General features: G+C 39.4%; 2 protein-coding genes and 1 non-coding gene across 7 annotated transcripts in view; 2 read left to right on the top strand and 1 right to left on the bottom strand.

Moving 5' to 3' along the window:
- The window catches only part of CAMKMT (calmodulin-lysine N-methyltransferase), a 337,237-nt gene extending 326,459 nt beyond the window's left edge, over positions 1-10,778 (bottom strand). For both annotated transcript variants that reach the window (XM_037161273.2, XM_037161274.2), the window contains exons 1-2: positions 10,535-10,778; positions 3,811-3,983 (exon numbers count right to left, since the gene is read on the bottom strand). In XM_037161273.2, coding sequence (XP_037017168.2) covers positions 3,811-3,983; positions 10,535-10,672 — 311 coding nt within the window. In that variant the 5' untranslated portion in view covers positions 10,673-10,778. The remainder of the gene's footprint in view (positions 1-3,810; positions 3,984-10,534) is intronic.
- LOC119060930 (small nucleolar RNA SNORA61) lies at positions 8,338-8,451 on the top strand. Its single transcript, XR_008392033.1, has one exon. It is a non-coding gene; the product is annotated as a small nucleolar RNA SNORA61 (small nucleolar RNA).
- Positions 10,779-11,112: 334 nt separating the features above from the next.
- The window catches only part of PREPL (prolyl endopeptidase like), a 35,067-nt gene continuing 29,378 nt past the window's right edge, over positions 11,113-16,801 (top strand). For 2 of the 4 annotated variants that reach the window (XM_037161225.2, XM_037161224.2), the window contains exons 1-2: positions 11,113-11,277; positions 12,750-13,003. In XM_037161225.2, coding sequence (XP_037017120.2) covers positions 12,785-13,003 — 219 coding nt within the window. In that variant the 5' untranslated portion in view covers positions 11,113-11,277; positions 12,750-12,784. The remainder of the gene's footprint in view (positions 11,278-12,749; positions 13,004-16,801) is intronic. The other 2 variants (XM_037161227.2, XM_037161226.2) reach the window with 2 other exon arrangements.

The raw sequence follows: 16,801 nt of genomic DNA, 5'->3' as shown, positions 1-16,801 counted from the left end.
GTGTACTTTGAATTCACAAATATCTAAATATTTACTCAATTTGGGTATTAATTTTAAGTCTAACAAAACTTTAAAGGAACAGAAATCAATATACAGGGAAATTTTAAGCAGGACAAGACTAACAAAAAGTACTGATAAGTATTAATCACCATATACACATCATCTCTGTCGAACCGTGACAGGTGCTCTTAGGTCACAGGTGGTACACACAAGGCGCACAGGCTGAATCCAGCCCCCCACCTTCTTTTATCTGGCCCGGCACCTTGTTTCTACCTGGCGGCAGTGCTGAGCTGTCACTTAACTGTTAAGAAGTTACATTTATTTATACAGTCCTAAAGTTACATTCGGCTCTTTGAAGGCAACTGCGAGGCAGATGTGGCCCCCAGTGAAAATGAATATGACACCCCGTCTTAGGTGATAAGAACCGAGGTGGTGAAAAGGAGGTTTATATTTATGACCTGTGAGGAACAAAACATCCCAAATGCTCAGCCCTTTATCAGAACCCAGAAGCAGATCCACCTTGTAACGTGTATGGATCACCACTCCTCAGTGGCCTCTGCCGATTCCGCCCTGCACTCTCTACTCCTGTATATTCTCTGGTGCCTTTGCCCTCCTCAGGAATGAGTCCTCCCTTCCTCCTAGAACTTTCCAACACTTTAGACCCAGTTTAAAATGCTGCTCCTCAAGGCCTTCCCCAAACCACTCCTAACTCTGAACTCTCCGTATGTGTGAGGTATTCCACCCATTTGGTTAATTAGGTATGCACTGCCTGTCGATAGTTCTTAGAGTAGATGGTTAACTTTCCTTCTTACTTATTTTATTATTTAACTTTTCACATATTTAAGCTCCTTGAGGATAGTATATTTTATATCTTTTTGTTTGCCTACATAGACGGCACTATTAAATATTTATTGATTTTAATTTATTTAAAACCATTCATTCCATCGTGCTGATTTAACAAACTTAAAAGACACAGAGGAAGATGATGGCGCTCCATTTCAAAGCTGCTCTCTAAACCACTGCTTCTGACGAGTGCAAGGGATTTCCTTCAAACTCCTCACTGCCTGGAAGCATTTTAGATCTTGCTTCCCCTCAATTGCTGCAATCTGGGCTCAAATAGACTCTTGTAAAAACTCTCTAAAAAATAAAATTATAAAAACAAACCTTTTCACAATTTTAAATAACACAACTCAAATAATACTGAAGACAGCAGATAAATGTAGCTAGCCCTGACCAGTGTGGTTCAGTTGCTTAGATGTCCTCTCGTGAAGGAAAACATTCCCAGTTCAATTCCCAGTCAGGGCACATGCCTGGGCTGCAGGTTTGGTCCCTGGTTGGGGTGTCATATACAAGAGGCAACCGATTGATGTTTCTCTTTCACATTGATATTTCTCTCCATCTTTTTCACCCGCCCATCCCCTCTCTCTAAAAATAAATCAATAAAATCTATTTTAAAAATAGTTGTAGGTTGCTAAAGAAATTATGGAAACATGTTGAGAAGAGTTGATGTGAGAAATCAAAGGAACAGGAGTGGAAGTCCGTGTTGGCAGATCACGGGAAACAAGGAAAAGCTGTAACCATAAGAAACCAACATGAGCGAAACTGGCAATGGAATGGAATGAATTAGTCTTGGCAGAAATCCTCCCCTGCCTACGCAATTTCAGCAACGTTTGCAACTTCCTGTACAGTAACAGAATCATGGAGCAAGAAATGGAATGCTCAGGACAGTCAAGGTGGACACTGGCTGTGCCAGGCCTCAGTCCATCTGCAAAATGAATAACTGGACGCATGCCTGCTTCACAAGAGGCAAGATGTACAGAAGTGAAGTTGGGTGAAAGTGCATGGTACTCCTCGTACTCTTTCTGCAAATTCTTGAGAATCTGTAATTATTTCAAAATAAAGATGTTTAAAAGTACAGGCTGTGGACCCAGACCATCAGGGTTTGAACAGAGGCACAATCCATTATTAGCTGTGTGACCTCAATTGAGTTATTTTCCTCTCTGGGCCTCAATTTCCTCTTCTATAAAGGGAGGATAATAACAGCATTCACCTCATAAGGTTCGTTGAGCAGATTAAAATAAACTAATCCATGTAAACCACTTGCAACAGTGTATGTCACACAGTAGGCACTCAATAAATAGCCATTATTAATGTTGTTATGATTTTTTTTAAATGTACCCTAAGATCGTGTTCAGCTCTAGAATTCTGTATGTTTTAAGCTGTTTGATCAAATTTTTAGCACAGTCACCTGTCTTCCCTCCATAAATGTATTAAATGTCTTATTATATAGACACACCTATATTTATTCTTTCAGAAATGGATATATCATAAACAACCCATTGGACAGGAGTCTCAGTGTACGTGGCAGCCTGGCTTCCGGCTACGTTCAAGTCACCTCTATCCATGAGATGGAGAACCGTGTCTTGTTACGAAAGTTCTCAAGGACAACAGATTCCACGTGATCTGCAGTAATGCTCACCAGGGCCTTGAAGACATCAGGAAATTATTCTCGGCAGTTTACACTCATCACCTCTTGTTACCAGTGGATGTAGAAGACACGTTTTAGAACTTCGTATCTGAAGACCCTACTAGATCTCTCCTTCCTTCTCTTTAATTCCCTTACAGGTACTATCTTCCAAAAGTTTAATTACCTTTATTTCTACTTCCCAGAGTTATTGTAAGGATTCCATTAATTAGAATACATCAAAGCATCTAATTCTGTGCCTGGCTCAGACTAAGTACCTAATGAATTTTTCTTTCTTTCTTAACCAAGAACTAAACTATCTCCATTAGACTGTGAGGCAGTTGAGGCATTCTAAATGGAATCTCATAAAGAATATACAGGCAAGCTAACAAGTCCAACAGGTTTTTATCTTTTGTTTGAAATGTTCAATAAAGTGGTATTATTAAACCAAATCCTAATTTTTCTTCCCTGCTCTCCCTGCTCAATTTTTATTCAAATCCCAAAGTTTAGCTATTATGGTGACTTTTAAAGCTTAGATATTTTAAACAAAAGTAGTTCAAGAAACATATACTATAAATAGACATCCTTTGGGAGAACGTTTTTTCTAAAATTATTCCTAGCCTTTTCTAAACCTTATTCAGTCACACTGCCACTTAAAATGTTTTTTGCTTTTACAGTTACTGTAAATGTGCTCCTCCCAAAGTATGAAATCTTGTCAAAAAAGGCAGATTTTATGATATCAAACACCTACAGTAATGCGGCAACATGAGAGATTGTAGCTGTAGGGAAAAGTGATTCAGTAAAGCTGGTGTCACTTCAGTTTGCAACTCCTTTGTCTGTTTTCGAGTGATTTTTACAGCCATAACAGTCTGCAAGCTTCCCACAATATCGGTATTTTCAGCTAAATTTTCTCCTCCTATTCTTAAGATTCTATTCTGAAAGTGACAAAACATGAATGGGATAAGTACCAAAGCTTGATTTTTTAGAAAACTACTACTTCAAGGGTAGTTGAGAAAAATCCTGTTTTCCCTTTCAGCCTTCCTTGCCTCACAAAGAACTTGGCTTTTTGTCATAACCAAATGCTATGGGCGAATAGTTAAATGGACCCTTTGATTTGCAACACAGTGTATCCTCAACTGCCACCACATTTCTAAGAGTTTTTTTCTTTAGTCATGAGAATACAACGGGATCCAGTTAAAGCAGCAGGAATTCCTAACACAAAGTTGCAAAACCTAAATTCTGATAAAGATTGCCTGCAAATGAAATAGAATGCACAATGAGGTTATTATTGTTTCTCTAAGAGAAAAATGCTTTTTTAAAAAATATTTAACTAGACTGATTTTTACCTTAAGGAAATACTGTATTCCGGGTAGAAGACACTTGTGTACTGGGCCCACGCACCAAAGTCCTCTTCAGCTTCCCTTGTCAGGTCGTCTGTTACTGAAAACAGATTAAACGATTCAAATCTTCTTACAGATACACGTCGTAGACAATCATCCAGGTGTTTTTGCTTCAGAACCTTTGAAATAAAACCAGATATTTTGGTCATAATATATAAACATAAGTGTTCAGAATTTAAGTGGTAAAGGGACTTTTATTTCAAATAATAGACTATCAGAAAATTCAGAGCAACTTTTTACAGAAAACAACCAGAAAAGATTAACAAACTATTTTAAAACATTACTTGAAGGCATCAGAGAGCAAAGAAGACGGTGAAGGTATACCAGTCTAATAAAGGAGTTAGGTGTACAGAGGTGAGCCTGGCCACTTTTATTGGAGGACGTTTGTCAACCCCAAAAGAAAGGGCTGCGAAGAGAGCGACACCTGTAACAGCTGGCAGAGGCAGACTGACTTCCAAAGCTTACAACACAAGCAGGAGCATCTGAGCCCATCCCTGTGCATGTGGGTGTATGTGCGTGTGTGCGTGTGTGTTTTAAGGTACATGAGTAACTTTGTTGATATCGTTGAAACTGGATTTTTAAGTCTGGGAGAAAGGAGATACAGCTATAAAATTAATGAGGATAAGTAAAACCCTATGCCTCTGAATCTGAATAAAGTATAATAGAAACTAATGATTTCATTTTCTAAAAATATGTTTATTGATTTTAGAGAAAGGGGAAGGAAAAGAGAGAAAGAAACACTGATGCGAGAGAGGAACATTGACTGGTTGCCTCCCATATGCACCCTGACCAGGGGTCAAACCCACAACCTAGGTATGCGCCCTTACTGGGAATCGAGCCTTCAACCAACTGAGCCACACCAACCAGGGCTCATTTCATTTTTTAAAAAACTATACATATCCTTCCTACATCTGACCATTGCAAAAGTCTAGAAACAGTGAGTGACCAACTAGAAGTAATAAACACAGGGTACTATCTCTAAACACTATTTTCAATTAAAACAGGGTAAGGTCCCTTAGGGAAATTGTTAGATAGGACAAGGGTCTCAAGGTCAGGGTGGTCCTTACTAAATGCTATTCTTGCTTAATTTTTAAATGTAACAGTACTTTGCAGACTCAGTTGTAACTTGATGAGCTAGACTACAACCCAAGGATAAGTTTAGCCAAATGCAAAGAAAAAACCAACATGTAATTAACCAGATAGTCCCTATAAGCAATAGCTAAGCCTCCCTTCATGGATACAGAGCTTGGATGTGAAGCCCTTGTCTCCTTTACTTGCTGCAAGAGATAAAACTCCCCAACAAGAACAACATCTAGTTCTTGAAGAGAGCACCCCAAGGGGCCAACCCATTGCATCGGTTATAAAATGGCAGGAACTGTGGGGATATAAGATGAGCCTAAAACATCCTATACAAGTAAACAAGAAAGCCACACAAAATAAAGAGGAATATTCATAGTATTCTGGCCAATCTGAATACTCACAGGGTGAGTATTAACAACAGCAAGAAATGTAATGGAATTGAAGCACATTAGTTCATAAAGGTATTTTTCCAAATGCTTCATTGATGACCATGGAAGGGTGCTAGAGAACCAACATATAACTTTGAAAATCAGTAATAGAGAGACTGAAGTATTTCTGTCTTTTCTCTATGAACTGCAACTGAGAGTCCAAATAGAAGATCAAGGGAAGGTTCCAAATAATAAATGAAGACAGAATTACAGAATTAGAATATCTCTATATTCAACCCTCTCATGAACTCATAAACCTAGGCAATTGCCATCAAGAAGAGAAATAACAAGACATTCCTATGATTACTGATGAAAGTACACAACACCATCACCTTGATCAACCAAACAGAACAAAAAAAAAACCCCATCAAATCTGAAGCCAAGTTCCTATATTTTGTAAGAAATACAGGAAGAGAGGAACACATTAAGCATACTCATCAAGTGCAATTAGCAAAATTTAAATTATGAGAGCTCTACAAGACAAAAATCCCAGTTTCTTCAGTAAATTAAAGACAAGGGTTGAAAAGGAGATATACAGATTAAAAAGAACATTTTTAATTAAAAATTTAAAAGTTCATTCTAGATTAAAAAGTCAACCAATAACATTCTAAAAGTCAGAACATGTACATTAAGAAGTCAACCAATAACACATATCAACCAATAACAATGTTTGGACCTTATTTTGATCCTGTTTCAAAATAATCTAATTGTAAAGAAAAATTATGAGATAAAAGGGAAATTTTTTTAAAATATTTTATTTATTTATTTTTTGAGAGGGGGGAAGGGAAGGAGAAAGAGTAGGAGAGAAATATCAATGTATGGTTGCCTCTCATGCGTCCCCTGCTGGGAACTGGCCTGCAACCCAGGCATGTGCCCTGACTGGGAATCGAACTGCGATACTCTGGTTCGCAGGCCCGCGCTCAATCCACTGAGCTATGCCAGCCAGGTCAAAAGGGAAATTTTTAAAAGCAACCAGATGTCTCATGACATCAAAGAGTTATTCTGGGTGTGATACGGCATTGTGATTATGTTTTTAAATGTCATCTTGTATAGATACATACTGAAATATTTACAGAAAAAAACTGCCATGATATCCGAAATCTACTTCCAAATAATAGTAGTTGGGAATATAATAAGAAAATAGAGATGAAACAAAGTTGGTCAGAAGTTAAAAATTGTTGAAGAGGATGGGTATATGAGTGATTATTAAACTATTCTAATTTTGTATATGTTTGATGTTTCCCAAAATACAAAGTTTTTTAAAGATATAAAACAACCTAACAGTCATAAACAAGTAAAAATAGCTAAAAATATAAACTACAAATATATGTAGAAAGCAATATACTTCTAAATAACCTGTGAACCAAAAAAGGGAAAGAAAGCATAATGGTAATTACAAAGTATTTTTTAACTGAATGATAATAAAAATGCATTTCAAAACATATAAAATGCAACTAAATCCATGCTTACAGGGAAATTTATAGAAGGGCTAAAAATGGATAAACTAAGCATCCATTGCAAAATTAGAAGAAGCAAATCAAGTCCCTAAAAGAACAGATGTTAATTAAGTAGAAAACAAAGACCTCAGGGAGAATTAACGATACCAAAATTGATTCACTGAAGAAATTAAATAAAATCGATAAATCCTCAATGAGACTAATATGAACAAAAGAATGAAGGTGTAAGTATCAACATAACATAGGAAGATTACTATACATCCTACAGGCATTAAAAATAGCAAAGGGATATTACGAAAACTAACTTTGAAAATTAGAAAAAATTAACAAATTCCTAGAAAAATACAACTACCAAAGTTGATATAAGAAGAAACAGAAATTGTAAATAGTCTTAAATTATTTTTAAAATAGAGAGCATAAATAAAAACCTTACCACAAAGTAAACTCCAGATCTACCTTGCTCACAGTCTAAGTAAGAATTAATGCAAATCTTACCACACTCTTCCTTAAATCCATAAGTAACCCTAGGGTATAAAAACTTTGTGACAGAGGAAACTGACGCAAAGTAATTGATTTGTTAATTTGTTCAATCAGAGAGCTTTTAAGAGGTGAATCCAGGCTTCAAATCTAGATAGTGTGACTGCTTAAACTCTTAAAACCTCTGCTTGTAGAGAATATGGGAGACAGGCATCAAACATCCATTCCAACATCCTTCTAAGATACCTACCTATAGTAGAAAGCTGGAAACTAAAGACTACATTTCCCAGAATCCATAGCAGCCAAATTTACAAATCTATGGTTTTAGTTTAGCTAATCAGGTGCACTAGCATGAGATTTGAAAAGATAGTAGTAACTGTATTTGTGCAACTTTTACTGGTAAGAATAGTTATAAAGACATTTTATTCTTGTACAGCACCTTTAGCAGAGTCCCCAGTGTTCACTCTAACTTAATAGAGAATAAGAGCAGCAGAAGAGCCATATTTCAGCAAACAAATTTAATAGATAAGATTTACATCTAGAGTCTATAAACCTCACAACAGCTACTTATCAGAGATGCTAGGTAAGTGGTAAGATCTTAGAAGACAACCTCAGGTTCTTCTGTGGTTCTGGGTGTTGGTTGTTCTATATTCCAGCTGTAATTTTGGTGGTGGTGTGCAAAATGACAAGCCATGATTATGTTGCCATCCTAACTGGAAGTCATAAAATGTTTTTTGGTGTTAAAAGCAAGTTAACCAAATCCTTTGTTATAAAAAGAAAATAGGATTTGAAGATACAAAATGAATGATTTCTAACCCTGGAAAGTAGTTCAACTTTAAAATACTCAGAAATGAAAAAAGGCTTGAAAGAAATCTAGTCCCAGTTGATCATAATCATGTAAGTTATTAAGGACAGCTCTGGGCTTAAAATCAAGTTGTTAATAGAATTCAATGACAGAAATCATGCTGTCTGTTTCAGCATTAATAGTCTCAAACATAGAGCACCCTACTTTAATTTAAATCATGCTGTGAACCCTTTGGTTCCCTTTCCCATTTCCCATGCCCCATGCTGGTCATAAAAGGAGGAAAAGTAATACTGGAGTGGGCCTCATAGCTCTGTAGCATGTGGGCTAATTTCAAACAAGGTTAAAAAGTAATAAAAAATAAATAAATTGTGCCGTGAACTATTCTGTTAATCAGATTCTTCTGCCAAGTATTCAGGCTTCTAGGCTAGATTATTCATTCATTGGGTATCTGTACACATGTAATGGTCACTGCTACTTTTTGTCTGCCCTACATCCCTTACCTCTTAGAAACTACTCCTCCCTCACTCTGTGTAATAATGGTGTGATTGTTCTCTTCCCTGACCCCCATGGGCTGATGACCCACTGTGAGTTCAAGGAATGAGAGCCTTGTGGACCAAGAATGCAGCATAGAACCACTCAGCTGATGACAGCCTATGCCAGTTAACTCCCAGGTGGCCCACAGATGCATAGACAGAATAAATGCTTGTTGTGGTATGCCACTGTGATGTTGCAGTTGCTTGTTATTCAGCAACAGCTAGCTGATACAATATACTGAGGACTTCGTACTATGGACCACTTAAAGACTGTCCATACTCTAAGGCTTTCTATAAGAATTGATAATATCTACCAAAAACCAACTAGCCAGGCCCTGTGCAGAAGCCAGGTGCAGAAGATGAAGATTCATAAAATATCCTTTCCCAAGAAAACTCCCATTCTTTTAAGAAAGATAGATTCTGACCAAATAATCACAAAATCATGTGATGTGAGGTTCACCAAAAGAGTGAGCAGAGGGTCTCACTCAGACCATGGTCATTAGGAGAGGCTTCACAAAAGAGGAGATTGACATGGAGGTCTGAAGGATAAATAGTCATTAACTAAGTAGAGAAGATAAAAAGACTTTATGCAGAGGACAGATTTGTACCAAAACATTAAATGTCAAAGCCTTTGGAGAGTTCAAGTGGTAGCCATAGCTGAAACTTTTCTTATGTAGACAGCAATTCAGAATGAGCCTAAGTGCTGGTCAACTAGTTTTTGCTATACTAAGAATTAATGAAGTCATCATAATAAGATTTGATTAATTTAAGGCACTAATTTACTAATTTCAAAATTGGACTTTAATCAATGTTTACTTCACTATAGAAAGTTCCTGTAATAATGATTTGAGGACGCTCACTTTATTACTCCATAATACCAATTGTAACATTAATAGAAAAACCAGCTCTGGGATGACTTTCAAAGCATCAGCAAAGAAATGATCATTGAGTTACGTCGTGACAACACTGGAAGGCCGCCATACGAAAAGGTGACTCTGCAAAGTGAGTGCAAACAAAGTAAACTCCCAAATACCACCCACACAATCTCAAGTAAAGTGGCAATAGCTGGGAAACTCCTCTTGAAATACATCGAAAATGCAAGTGTCCTCGAGTAAAATCTTCAGCAGGGAGCCTCAAGCAGAGGTACAACACTGGAGTGTAGAACAATAAACAGATTTCATTTCCAGCAATTTGGAAAGATTCAGTGATGTCAAATCAGAAATCTCTCAAACCTGCACAGGACTGAAGTGATAAGCCAATAGCAGCAACTTTTAGGTACGAGAAGATAACGGCCATTAAACAAACTATTGCACCTTGGGCGGGGAGACTCTCTCCAATCACCTCCAACTGCAAGATAACTTTCAAACGGCGGGAGAAAAGGGGGCAGGAGGGAGCAGCTCTAGCTACTCCCTTCACTCTCCGCTGTCACTGAAGAAACAGAGGCAACGCGTGAAAAGCCAAAGTCCCACCAACAGTCAAGCACAACGATCTCCAAAGCAAGGGCCAGACTTAGGGCTACAATGAGGCTGGGAGTTAAAAAGCAAGTAGAAGAAACCTGGGGAAGGAAGTACAACAGAAGCAGGGAAAAAAAAAAAAAACTGTCTGGGGTGGGGAGCGTCCCACCGATCGCCCTCTAGCAACAGTCCCCCTGATCAGACAAATGTCTAGAAAGGCATTTTCTACTTCGCTGAGTTTCCCAGGAACTCAGCGTTGGGAGCCTCTTCCCTGCACAACCCCACGTGAATCCTCCCTTTTGGTGGGACGCTTAGGTGAAGCAAAAGGCTCTGGACAAAACTGTACGGGCTACTAAGTAGCTGCCCGTCGCCCTCCCCGCACAAAAGGGGAGTGACCAGAGGCAAAGGTGAAACGAGACGGCTCTCTCTTCCTTACCTGCCGCAAGAGCTTCCATCGGGCGGCTCCTAAGGACGAGGAACCTGCGTGCCCAGGAGCCGCGCCTCTGCTTGTTCTGTCCTTGCCCGAGGCGCGCTCAGCCTGGCTGGCCACAGTGTCGGAGACTCGAGACTCCATCCTTCCGGAGCCAACTGTATGCCAGCTGCCGCCACAACTACTCTCCCCTGCCAGGACCAGCGTACTTCTTCCCTGTCAGGACCTGTGACGCCAACCCTCCCTACGAACTGCCCAGGCCCCCCTAAAATCCGCATTTCCGGTTTTCTTGTCTCCTTGACAACCAGCCCCGCGAGGTTCACGTCATTGCACCATTTTGCCGGTGGCCACCTTGAGTGAGGGCGGGCCAGAGGGGGAGGGATCTTTAAAAGAGGTAATAAAACGCTGTCTCTCTTTGTTTTCTTCTCCCCTACCTCATATAGAGCTAGGAATGCTAGCAAAAAACCAAAAGGATTATATTTTTGAGGATTTAAGACCCCAGGAGAAAAGAGAAATCCATTCTTGACCACAGTAAAGATGGCGAAATCTGCTTAGTGCTCGTGCAGGATCTGGGTTACGTAGATCTGCGTGCTGCAAACCAACTCTGGGTAGGTTGTGATTCTGCAAGCTGCAGAACACAGATCTCGGCTGGACGCGACGGAGGTTGCATCTCCGTTACTCCTAAGAGCTTCTTCGGCGGTCTGTCTTCACTCTTTCGGTGTTCAGAGCCAGACTGACTTTGAATTTGCGTACGTATGGGTGGCGTATGCTGGGGGTCTCTACCCTTTTTTCCCTTTCTCCCCCCACCCCCCATCCCCAGCCACCCCTTAGTCCCTTGTTCCTCGCTTTTTGACCAATGTCCCTTCATTGCGTGGCACATGGCATTCCCCTCGCCGTCGCACTCCTGCCGTCTCATCCCTGGGGTGGAGAGTTTCACCGGGAAAACAAATACTTTCTCCCGGGAACACCCATTCATTGACCCACCCCCATCCTTAGCCTTGCATAGTGTCTTTTCCCTGCATATGATGGATGGATGAATTGAGGCTGTCCACATGGATATAGTGATTTAGGTTATTTGTTTCTATTTTGCTAGTGTCGGCTACTGATCCCCTATTCTCACTCGCCCATTATTTTGCTGCGACACAGGCATTAATGGAGGCGGGGGCTGTTGGCGTGGTAGGGGATCAGAGCTGTGGTAAATCTGACGCAGTATTGTGCCTTTCATACCGAGGGGCGTTTTGTGGAATACTTCCATGATGACATCTGACGCTGCAACATGTCTAGATTTTTTTTCTATCCTAATAATAGTAGTCACCATTTACTGAGTGGATACTCCGTGTCAGGCACTGTATTAAGATCTTAACCTAAATTGTCTCGTTACAACAACTCCATAGGGTAAATAGTGCCCTTATCAGCTTTGCAGGTGAAGAAATTTAGGCACAAGAAGAAAGTGCACGAGTGAAGACCTTAATCCAGGTCTCTGTGACTCTTAAATACTTACTAGTTTTAACTACCTTCATAGGTTAGTAAGAGGTTAGTAAAAACCAACTTCACAACAGAAACCAGAGATGGTCACATTTATTTTGTGCATCCTGAAGTAATTTTGTATGTTTAGCTAAATACCTTTGTAAGTTGAAATCCAATCGCTGGGGTCCAAGATTTGAAGCCAAACCATTTTGGACTTCTTGCTGTACTACTTACTGGGGCAGTTGCTTAAACTTCCCAGAGCCAGTTTGCTCACCTGTAGAATGAACATCATAATAGCTACTCTATCAGGTCCTTATGGATCCATATACACACTAAACCAACCTCTGCTCTCAGTTATGTAAGATCAAAGCCATTTCGCCTTTTAAAACCCTCAGTCCCTGAGATGCCCCCCCATTAAGTCTATGCACTTATTTACAAATTTTGATTTTGTTTTTTGTTTTGTTTTTTGTTGTTGTTTTGTTTTTTAGTTGCCCCTATGTGTGCCATAGTCGGTGCTGCATAGTGTGACTTGATAGGACTGACTTTCCAAATGAAACAGTTTAGGCACATCTGCCAAGAAGTAAAATTTGAATGAAACTCACAAGTTTTCAGATGTTTTTAACCTGAGTTCTCAGTTATTCATTACCTGAGGGGTGTGTGGCCCTAAAGGGTAGGGATAAGAACTGCGGATCTTAGATGCTGTTGAGAACCCACTACTGTATAACCATACCTATGAAATCACTCATGCTGGCAGCCCCAGAGGGAGCATAAACCAGGGACTGTGATATCATGCAGCTGAAGAGCAGATTATTTCTCCGAGCTTTGAAGTATAGTATTCCTCACCTCGGGAAGTGCATGCAGAAACAGCATTTGAATCACTGTACCTTCGCTGATCACAATTACAGTAGAATAAAGTTGAAAAAATATCACCTAACCAAGTGTCTGCAGAATAAACTCAAGATATCAGAGTTAGCAAGAAACATCCCGAGTCGGAGCTTCTCATGTAAGGTATGAACTGTTTAAGTTTACCTGTTTGTAGGTCATTAAGATTAATTTTAGTTTAAAAATAATTCTAGTTTGATTTTTTAAATGTTCAGGCTCAATTGTCTATAGTCCAAATAAGTATAAAAGAATATATACATATATTTATAGAGTTCTAAGTTAACCTATAAAGATATATTTAATATTTATGTAATGACTCACCTTAGAAATTCCTTAGTGTACCTACCAGTACAATTCTGAGTATTCAGTTTTCTAAAATTCCTTGAATATCATAACAACTCATAATAAATTTGTCTAATATAGTCGTTTTCTGAATACCACATTAATAAACTTCAGTAAAGGCCATGTACTTGTGTGTTACTGTTGTGTAAAATGAAGAAAGGACTTCCACGTGGGACCACCTGAGTCATTTAGGAAGTCACTTTCAGATTGTTGTACTCTGGCCGGATCCCAGGCCACAGTCAGTCGCGACCTCAGCCTTGAGAACCCAGTTGCCCTTATATGTAGAGCAACCTCATTCTGGGTAGCCTGGGAGGGTCCCAGTCTACACCAGTTGTCCCTGGGTAATTGCAAATATTGTCCCCTTCCCTCTCAAAAGTGCCCTGGTTAGGATGGTAAATTAAGTGCATCCTGCTTGTTTCAGATTAAGCTGCTGCCTCTTTGCCCACCTCTTTTACCTCATACTTGTTATGGCCCTGAGGTTCCTTAAATTACATTTGGAGGTGATATTCTTGTAATATTTAGTGTATTTTATTATTTTAATCTTTGGTTTTAATTGTTTTGCTGCATACTGGTTTTTCTTACTCTGCTTTTTGACTTCCTCATTTTTTTATTGTGGTAAAATAAGTGTGACATAAAATTTGCCATTTAAACCATTTTAAGTGTAATTTAATGGCGTTAATTACATTCACAATGTTGTATAGCCATCACCACTATCTATTTCCAAAACCCTATCACCACCCGAAACATAGATCCATTAAGCAATGTCCTATCTTTTTTGAGCCCCTGAAAATCTTTAATGTACTTGGTTTTTATGAAATTGCCTATTCTAGGTAATTCACATAAGCAAATCACAATATTGCCCTTCTGTTTTTGGCTTATTTCACTTAACATAATCTTCTCAAGGTTCAACCATTTTGTAGCATATATCAGAACTTCATTCCTTTTTATGGCCGAGTAATATTCCATGATGTGTATATATCACATTTTGTTTAGCCATTCATCTATTGGTGGACACTTGAATGGATTCTTGTAATTTAAAAATGGTATTTAATATTATTTTACATAGTTTATTTGGTTTTTTATTTAATTTATGTTCTTCTCTTAGCTCAGACTTATTTGTTGTAAGTTTTGTGTGTACTGTTTTTGTTTTTTGCTTTTAACTTTTTATCTGTTAATCCCTAGACTTTTTACTCCCGACCTTTTAGTCTTTCAAATTATTTTTCTTTTCAAAGCATCTGAGTTTAGCACTTTGATTCTTTCTCTTTTTAAAAGATTTTATTTATTTATCTTTAGAGGGGAAGGGAAGGAGAAATGGAGAGAAATAATGTATGGTTGCTGTTGTGTGTTCCCTGCTGGGAACTGGCCTGCAACCCAGGCATGTGCCCTGACTGGGAATCGAACCTTGATCCTCTGGTTCACAGGTCTGGGCTCAATCCACTGAGCTACACCAGCCAGGGCTGATTCTTTCTTTACTCATGCAGAAGTTCTTTGTGCCTTTTATTTCATCCTTACCTTTTGTGTGTGTGCACACATGAACAGCTTTATTGTACTTTAAAAAATGTAAAAAACAGGCTTTAAATTTTACCTATGGGATATATTTTAGACCTTTAGATCATTTTATTTTGCATGTGTTTGGAACATTTTACCATCTTGTGCTTTTCTCTTAGGTCTTAGTTTATGAATGGCAGGCAGGGTCAGCCATCAGAGTAACAGCTGTGAGATCAGCTCACACCCAGGTTGGGGGGGGGGGCTTTTTTTTTCCCTCTGCTTGTCCCTGAAGGAACTTTTTAATTTTCTTTCATAGATACTCACTACCTAGAAACTCTATCCTGAGCCATTAACTTCAAGAAAAGTAGCTCTTTTAGTAATTCTTTTGCCTAATAAAATGGTCCTGTTTTCACGTCATTTGTCAACCATTCCTTCTGTGAGAAAAGATAAGACCTAAAAGCTGTGGTCTCTGTCTTCACCGTCCCCGGGATCTGGGGAACCTGAAGGGACCTGTAGGCAAGAAAACACATTTCCTTTCAGCAAACATTGACTCAGTTCTAACTTTGTCCACTCTTATGGGTACAGTAAAGGAGAAAAAGTGATTGGTTTCTATAGAAAAATTAAAACATACTTGCTTAAAGTACAGACCTATTTTTATAAGGTAACTAAAGAACAACACACATAATAGAAATGCCAAAAAGCAAAGGATCTAGCCATGACTCGTGTGTCTGGGAACTAGTCTGGCCTCTAATCTTCCTGAGGGGCGTGTGTGAGGGTGGGGAGGAGGTTTGATTTGATGTTCTCTAAAATAGGGGTCCCCAACCCCTGGGCCACTGGTCTGTGAGAAACTGGGTCACACAGCAGGAGGTGAGCGTGAGTGTCATGCACTTGAATCATCCTGAAACCATCCCCGCCACCCTCTGGGTCCATGGAAAAATTGTCTTCCACAAAACCAGTCTTAAGCCAAAAAGGTTGGGGGGCATTGCTCTAAAAGTCCTCCAAGTGCTCATTTCTTCCTGTACTTCTACCTTACTAGAAACAAATTAGCACCTATGTTTGAACTCTGTAGGACCAGCTCCTACATTCTGTCTGTATCAGATGTCCCAAGGAGCTTTGTATAAATGCAGATTCCTGGATCTCACCCCACGTCCGCAGGGTCAGAATCTCCATGGCTGAGGCCTAGGGGGTCAGTTGAATGTTTTTGCTGCACTTGAGGGGTGTGTGGTGGTTTTTGGTTTTGGTTTCTTGGGTAATTTTGTAATTCCCAGCCTGCCACTCACAGTGGACCTGCATTTAGGAACTAGAGACTCATGGCGATCAGTGATCAAGTTCTGCTGACCTAAACCTGATTGAATCCATTCATTCTGAAGTTCTCATTGGCAAGTACCTTAGCTGTCCATTTTACATTATCCAGGTGGCAAGATGAACTACTCCATTACTCCTGCACCAGCTAGTAATATTCAAAGACTAGCATCAGACTAGATAACCACACTTATCTGCCACATCATCTGGCTCTGCTCCGATTACAAAAACATTTTCTAAAATCTTCAGTCACGATAATTCGAATGAAATACAATAAAACGAAATAAGGAAAGAAAAGAGGAAGGACCACGTACTACGTACTTTGGAAACACCGGCCCACTGGCTGTTTCTTCAGTAATGATTAGCAATTCCTATAGCAGTCTCCCTAAGGTTGGGAAAGAAATATCTCCTTCACTGGCACTACTGATCCGTGATTTGTAGGAATCACTGGTTCTCACTAACAAGTTGAAAATGTTGCCAGGAAAGAAGAAATGGGAAAATTTTAAAAGTTAGGAAAGCCAGAAAGACATTTAAGAAATGTCTCGCAATAAATTTTTTATAATAGTTCACAGAGTGGGACTGCCCTACAGGTACAGCGTCATTGTTGGTGATTTCTGCACACCATTTACTTTTCAATCTGCTGGAGTATGGCTGCTGTCCGTCCGCGAACACTGTCAGTGTCACCAAAGACATGCCGTATTTCAACCCAGGAGACGCTTCCCGTTCCTCTTATGGGCCCTCTCAGCAGACTACGCTCTTGACCACTCCCGCCTTGAACCACTCTTCCCTTTT

This window comes from Artibeus jamaicensis, unplaced genomic scaffold (genome assembly GCF_021234435.1).
Source record: "Artibeus jamaicensis isolate MK-2021 breed Jamaican fruit bat unplaced genomic scaffold, CSHL_Jam_final contig_465, whole genome shotgun sequence".
Taxonomy (NCBI): domain Eukaryota; kingdom Metazoa; phylum Chordata; class Mammalia; order Chiroptera; family Phyllostomidae; genus Artibeus; species Artibeus jamaicensis.
The sequence above is the reverse complement of the archived record's forward strand: the minus strand, read 5'-3'. Positions and strand labels throughout refer to the sequence as shown.